This window comes from Ixodes scapularis, unplaced genomic scaffold, assembly GCF_016920785.2.
Source record: "Ixodes scapularis isolate PalLabHiFi unplaced genomic scaffold, ASM1692078v2 PGA_scaffold0__279_contigs__length_252992795, whole genome shotgun sequence".
In the NCBI taxonomy this organism is placed as follows: Eukaryota; Metazoa; Arthropoda; class Arachnida; order Ixodida; family Ixodidae; genus Ixodes; species Ixodes scapularis.
Genome location: NW_024609835.1, coordinates 71,418,749 through 71,426,152, shown reverse-complemented (window position 1 = coordinate 71,426,152; position 7,404 = coordinate 71,418,749). Strand labels below are relative to the sequence as shown.

At 46.6% G+C, this 7,404-nt stretch overlaps 1 protein-coding gene across 1 annotated transcript; it reads right to left on the bottom strand.

The window, feature by feature from the left end:
* Nucleotides 1-841: 841 nt before the first annotated feature.
* On the bottom strand, nucleotides 842-6,457 carry LOC8029239 (venom serine carboxypeptidase-like). The gene is made up of 4 exons (XM_029991696.4): nucleotides 6,453-6,457; nucleotides 5,716-5,926; nucleotides 5,307-5,637; nucleotides 842-1,839 (listed from the first exon to the last, which is right to left on the bottom strand). The coding sequence occupies exons 1-4, from the start codon at nucleotides 6,455-6,457 to the stop codon at nucleotides 1,040-1,042; spliced, it is 1,347 nt and encodes a 448-aa protein (XP_029847556.4). The 3' UTR covers nucleotides 842-1,039.
* Between the last annotated feature and the right edge of the window lie 947 nt (nucleotides 6,458-7,404).

Sequence of the window (7,404 nt, the reverse complement as noted above, 5' to 3'; positions counted from 1 at the left end):
GCCTTACACCATGGTTTTCAACATTCTCCAACTATCCCAACTCCAAGTTCTTCTACAATACATGGTCATTGTAGAGCAGCTCACAGGAACGTGAACAAAGGAAACCCACGAAAGGTACTCCGGCATTTTTTGGTGTCCCCGATTTGCCTAAAAATTTGCTAAACACACAAAGTCATGAAACATCGGTGAAATATTTACCCACAATATTGGGGGAAAACTTGTTTTGCGAAGTTCTTGAATTCACAAGATTGGGTGCTCGCCGTGCTTTTGAAGATGAAAGTTTCTATTCGAAACAGTAGAAAAGTGACCTCAGCGGAAGGCAGGGTCTCACTCTTCGGACCGTAGACTTTGTACCCAACTGATTGCGATCATCTTCATCGTTTGAAATGATTGCTTTGGAAGCTTCGCTCCAGCAACCCGCGCAGCAGCACGAACAAATAGACGGTGCATAGTCAAATTTTAGACTGCCGAGCTCGACATACAAGGCCGCCTTCTCCTGGCGTTACGGCACACTGAAAATCACGGGTAGATTTGAATGATGTTGGCCGTGGCATCATTTTTACTTCCCGATTTCCTAACAATTAGTTTGTATTTAGCGGTTCTAAATAGCATACCGGAAGGGTAAAGGACAATGATTCTAAAAAGATATAGTTAGTTGGGGTAGCTTTATAAATTCGCCAGAGTACCCGAGGTAAGCCGAAGTCACATTGCTAATAAATCCTACAAAACACAGTCTAGAGATGCTGTCCCAGGCGAGTTTCTTTTTTTATGACAATCCCGGCACATTGCTCAAACAAAAGCCTTACTGCAGACCCGTTGGAAACGTACATATGTATGAAGGAAGGCATGATTCGAAGATGATTGAGGTCTGTCTGCAGATTATCTCGCTATCGTGTTTTTAGTGAACGCCGTGTCTTTTATATGATGTATGAGCAGGGTGACCTCGGCTTAAAGCTCTCAGTGAAACGTAGACTGACACTTCAAGGATCTACACGGGACCTTTTTTCCCAGCAGACAAGGGACGGTCAGTAGCTCGAAATTAGATCAAACCAGAGAAGGGCTTGCCGTCGACAAATTTGACCATCATATCCAACAAGACCACGGGCTGGTCATGGGGTGACATATGCCCCGCGTTCCTGATAAAGACCTCGGTGAAGTTGCCGACCTGCTTTACGTAACCGGCAACGTCCTCTCCATCGGGGGTCGCCCAGATCTGTCGCGGCGCTGTGGTCAAGGCCTTCGCTCCCGACCACTGAAGGGTGGAGATGAAATTCTCCGTGAGCGGGTACGCAACTGAGATGTCTAGCTGGCCACTATACAGCATAACCTTGTACTTTTCAATTAGGGCCTCCACGTAGGGCTTAGCGGATGCCATGTAGGTTTCCTTAAGATACTCCTGAACTACTTTGCTCGTATCCGTAAATGTACAGTTTCCGACGTGTAATGCCTTGCGGGTCGTTGGACTCTCGAGAAAAGCGTCAAAATATTGGTAATTCTTAGGCCGTTTGGAGTAAAGATAGTTGAAGTAGAAGTCCATTCCGGTGACATTCTTGAAGTAGGTTGGCTTTGTAAAGATACCCGCCAGAAGAGGGTCAACAACGTTTAAGGCGTCCAAGTAGCGGCCATCCTCGATTAGTTTTACAATTATTTCCGTCTGCTGCCTAATAAATGTGGCGCCGCTTTTATCCACGAGCCCAATCTGGTAAAGGTAGTCGGCGAAGTTCATCATCGAGACGGGATCGATGAAGCCGTTTCCAATGTAGATTCCCTTGAGGTTGATCTTCACCCGTGGTTGGACGGCCGTGTCGATGGTGTAGGCGAGAGCAGGAACATATTTTCCTGCAAAAAGTCATTTTTAAGATATAACTAAATTATTTCTGGTTTGAGAACCGTTGTAGTGCTCGCGGATTATCGAAGAAGGGCAGTCCTTCCTCGATGACCGCCTAGCGAAGAAAGACAACGAGTTTTGACCTATGTTCCTCTCTCCGAAGAAAAATGCATCACAACACAAAGATTTCAATAAATCCCACCGTTGTACGGTAAACCCACGACCGCCTTGCTTGATAACTGCTTACCATTTGGGCAGGTGTCTTTGGCAGTTGCTTCGAGCATAATATCTCGACATTTGACTTTAAATCAAAACCGAAACGAAACTGGTCAGTATTTGTTTAAACTGATGTATACATCAGGCTGTATAAATCTATTCTTCAGGGATAAACCTTTTGGGTCTCTTGAGGCTAGATATTTGAGGTTTTACAGAAAAGTGGCAAAACATCAGCTGCCCCTCAGAGGCCTCCAGGAGGTTGATTTTTAACTATTTCATTTAGAGTCAATAAACTTCGTGTTCCTATTTTAACACCAAGGCCATGCGTCCTTTAGACAGTGCTCGATGGCAAGTACCTACAGTTAATCTCGAGGTGCTCTTGTCGGACCCTAAGAGGCTACTTCCACTTAGCGAACACCAGTCGGACCCACAGTAATTGATTACTTGCTTGTCCGGGATTGAATAGACCTCAGGTTAACAATTGTGCTGATTGACCAAATATCTGCTCTCTAACGTGGACACTACTTATAATATTTCAATATTGCGGGAAACGTCTGGCTGTGAGGCTGCATTCCCACTGGCGTTCGAATCGCAACTGCGAAGCGGATCAGCTCATTGTCATCATTACCTGCGCATGAATTAGTATTGCATTTTTAAGCAACCGCGTTCGCAACTGCTTTGCGGAGGCGGTTGAGTACCCAGTGTGAATGCGGCATTAGAGAGCTTGCTGAACAGACACGACTTTGACTTTGTGGCTTGAAATAATGCTGTGTGTACGTTTATACAGCCGGAAGTTAGTCAGCCTCAATGAACGTCTGGTATCTGAGCTGTAGATGAGAAATTTAGCCAGTGCAGAACAAAGACTTAGCCTGGGGTCTTCAATTAACGTGCATTACAGAGTCGTGATACACGACCCCACGCCGGTATGATGCTCATCCAGATCGAAACAGGCAGGGGTGGCAATTGAGCCCATGATACCTGGGTTATGCAGCGCGAGCTTTCGCTCTACGTGCTGCGAGCTGGCGTTCGCTAGCCCACCCGGCCACCGATCCCCCTTAATTTATGGCTTTTGACAGATGCGTTGCAATCTCTGGTAAAAAGGTACTCCGACGATTTTTTTTAGCTGCCCGAATGAACTATGTTTTCTGAATGTCCAGCGTTCCCTTTTCCGGTATGCTGTTTAGTAACGCAAAATTCACAATAGTTACTGTGAAATTGGCCCATGAAAATGTTGCAAAAACCAACATTCAAATATACCCGCACTTTTCTGTGCCGTGACGTCAGTGGAAGGCAGGCTTGCCAGTCGAGTGAGTAGTCTAAAAAAATAGACTATGCCTAGCATTTGTTCCGTGCTAGTGCGCTGGTACTGGCGCGAGTTTCCAAAGCATTCGTTTCGCATCACGAAACTGCTTGTAATCAGTTCGGAACAAAAATCGACAGCTCAAAAAGTTAACCTATGTCTTCCACTGGCGTAATTTTTGGTTGTTGCCAATAAAAACTTTCTGTGTGAAAAAATAAACAAAATAAAACACGGGGAGGATTAAAATTTTAACTAAAATACTTCGAAGAATTATTTTGACATGATATTTGGGATACTATTTCAGCGATGTTCGTTGGTGTGTTTAGCAAATTTTAAGGAAAATCGGGGACCACGAAGAAATAGCCGGAGTACCCCTTTAAGTCGCAGCCACATTGCTCGTACTTCGTGCAAAAGACACAGTGTTAGCAGCAGACACGATGAAGGAATTATCTGCGCACACGTCTTGAGCATGTTAGGCATGTTTGCTTTATTCATGTGTATGCTTCGGGCACATCCAAACACCCTTTTGTATTACCAATGTGACACCGCGCGGTCATACAAGGAAGGAACATACCTCAGGCAGCTTAGACTGCCTTACGTATGATCGATGTATTAGCAGTATGACCGCCGCTTTAAGTTTCTCCAGACCGGGGACCTCAAACTCACGCCAGTATGAAGGACGGCTCACAGACCCCCGAGAGGTCGGAGGATCAGTGCAGGGGAGTGGGATTGGGAAGGTGTGAAAATGCAGCAATTTTTCGGGAATAGGGCTTTACGCTTTCTGCTTCTTTAAAGAGCTCTCCTTTTGCACTGGCAACTTTGGCTCGGAATTGTTTGTCTAATTGCTTTAGCCCGCACTTTTTGACGATGACACGATTAGAAAAAAAAAAGAGCACTATCTTTATCATGCAGACAATGATTAGGAAGTACGTGATCTGTTATGAATGAGTTGGGCACTTGCTGTGCGTTTGTGTGATGTCGCGTGAGGTCAAGAGGTCACACGACTGACGTCGCACAATGTCACGGTGACGCATAATAACATGACGTCAGGTGAGACTGTGACATCACGTGACACCATAAAGTCACACGACACCTTGATATCACATAGTGACAGGTCAGATGACACTACGTCGTCACGTGATTCCGTGACGTCACTGTGTACGTGCTGTCGTAATGTCGCGTGATGTCATGATGTCATACGGCTGTGACGTCACACGACGTCATGGTGCCATCTGACGCCACGCCGTGATGCGACGTTACGTTGTCACATGACATCGCGGTGTTATGTGACGTCACGATGGTACACCCTTCGTGACGGTTTATCATGACGGTTTTCTTGTACAATAGACCCCTTCTGAAATTCAAGTCTGGCCACTTTAATCACTATCAGCATCGGAGGAATGGCAGATGCGCATGTGTCGTACTAATGGCGGTCCTCTGGTTACTGATGAGGGAACAAGTTGAAAATGCTCCGAGGCGGACGATGCGAGGCCTACACATCTGAGACGTCATACGATGTGACGCGAGAATTGATTACAAGAGTTCATTTCTAACTCGGGTCCAGTCAATCTCATGACGTCCCATAATCGGATTTACAGCCCTTGATGTATGAACTTTAACCACGGCTTCAATGAGGGTCGGTGCTTCGTTATTACCTGTTGTATATTCGTCACCATCGAAACAGATCAATAAACGATAGTAAGGTAAAAACACACATTTTCGACTTCTGTTGACTAGCGAAAGTGATGGTGCCCGGCGAAATACTGCAGGCTGCAGGGCGATTACCGCCGTGAGTACGGTAAAAGGTAAACTGCTATTTCAATCACCACATGGTACTGAATTTCGAAAAGGATCTAGGATGATAAAAAAAAATCTGTGTTCATAAAAAAGTACGCTTGATTCCCAAAGAAGTAACATCACACCTAAAGTAGTAAGTATGAAGTATGAAAAAAAAAAGCTAACCTCCATACGATTCTCCGCCGACGTAGACGTCGTTGTCGACGTACTCGGGGAAAAGCGTAAAGAACTGCTGCAGGGCCTCGAACAAGTTCTTGGATGTGTCATTCAGGTTGCGAGCGTAGCCTTCCTCCGATTCTGTGAAGCTGAAGCCCGCGCCCACGGGGTTATCCAGGTAGAGCACGGAAAACTTGTTGACCCACGTAACATCGCGCAGGTGTGGCGTGCCGTCTTCGGCCACTAGATATGGTCCGTGCTCCGAGAAGAGGCCGAACAGCGACGTGGATCCGGGACCTCCCTGGAGCCAGAGCAGGAAGGGTGCACTGCGCGGTTCTGTCTGGAAAGGGTTGCAACCAATATTTTTGGCAGCAGCCATGAGAAAAAGTCTGCGAGAGCGAGATCATAGGTTGCCCACCTTCGATGGGAAGAACCAGAAGAAGAGGTTGCTGCCCAGCTCAGCGTCGACGGTGAGGAAGCCGGAGTAACCGGGCACGTCTTCCACCTGGCCGAGCGAGCCGACACGGCTGAGGTTCCTGGCGTGCTCCAGTTGTCCAGACTCAATGAGAGGCGTTAGGTACAGCGCGCTGCCAGCACTGTCTTCGTCGTTCGCATTGGAGGCTGCGTGGCTGCAAAACAGTTGAAATTTTTTAGATGGCATACTCAATTATTTGCACATACAGCACAGCGCTAGTATCGCCGATGCCGCGCTGACTTCGTGCCATATAGCGGCGCTGAGGTACCAGTCGGTTATCCACAGCTATGAGCGATGGCAGAGAGGTGTGCGATGGTGGTAGAAAATTGTGCTTACACCTTTCTCAGCGTGTAAGTGTGAGGTAAGACTTGGAACGCTCGATTTCGCAAAATATTACGTGTCGCGGACCCAACCTCGTCCTGTTGTTATATACGACGATTGTCCAGGTGACAGACACTTTCCTAGGACTTAGTGCGCCCCATATTGGCCGTGAAAGTTGCGTATAGTAGCCTTGTTTAGGATGTTGACCCCCCATGAATAAAAGCGACACTTATTTGTGAGCTCCATATCCTTAAAACTTCCTCGCAGGTGCGGTGTCGAACGCGAGACTCCATACCAAGGCGAATTGTCCTTGCTTCAGATCAAAGAATGAGATACCCGGCACTCGAAGGTCAACTCACACCATGGTATCCCGTGCGCCGCCGTTCCAGAACCCTCCGCAGGCAAGCCAGAAGAAAAGCACCAGTCTCATCTTGTCCGTCGGAGCGACTGCTGCGTATACTTCTAATGTAAAAAAAAAAGAAGAAATCTTGCTTTTTGGATTGATTAGCGCGGCTAATACATAGCTTGCACGTGACCTGATTGTAACGTACTTGCCGAATAGAGCAAATTCGGTAGTGTGAAGTATAGCTGCAGAAGGCGTACGCAGCAGCAAGGTCCTTCCCGATTCGGCCGCTGATCTGATATCAGTGCATAATGTGCTGCTACGTAGAATCTCTCTTCTGAAGGTGTTAAAAGTATTTGAAATGAAATCCTACTTACATAAATATTGGCGGCATATTATGAGAATATTAAGAATGTATAAGAAATCGCTGGGCAATTGTGTTGCACGTCAAACATGTGGCGTCTCCGCTCTCGGCACTCTTCATCGGTTACTTTAGCGACTGACTTACCGGTAGGCATGTACAGAGCGCGACACTGTTAGCACGAACAAGCGATTGCCGGTTTTTTCAAGTTATCTCTTCGAAACCAAGGGATGTCATCCAAGTTATTATTGCTACAAAAAGAGCTCATTTAGTTCTATAATGTAAGCGATCAAATTTCGTGCTCGATAATACTATTTACAAGTACAATGCAAAAATGCGCCGATGTCGTGTTCGCGCTAACAGTGTCGCGATGTGCACACTGGATAGCAATTCCTGGAATAGAGATACGGCGCTAACCCGGACTTTAAAAATGTGTGACAGGGTGTCAAATTGCTATCTACCGGACGCAGAGCGGATGCCCCGCAGGGCTTTCTCGTCAAAGAGCACTTCAACTCACGGTAATGTGTCGTGACATGCTGGAAAGGCGCTCGCTTAATAATCTAAAGGGTCTGGGTTAGATTCCCACCTGGCGCAAAAGCAATCTTAC

Excerpts from the sequence above, each read along its gene's own strand:
- LOC8029239 (XM_029991696.4), bottom strand. Across the intron at positions 5,638-5,715 it reads TCTGGTTCTTCCCATCGAAG|ACAGAACCGCGCAGTGCACC; the intron begins GTGGGCAACCTA and ends AACCCTTTCCAG. Across the intron at positions 1,840-5,306 it reads CGGCGGAGAATCGTATGGAG|GAAAATATGTTCCTGCTCTC; the intron begins GTTAGCTTTTTT and ends GACTTTTTGCAG.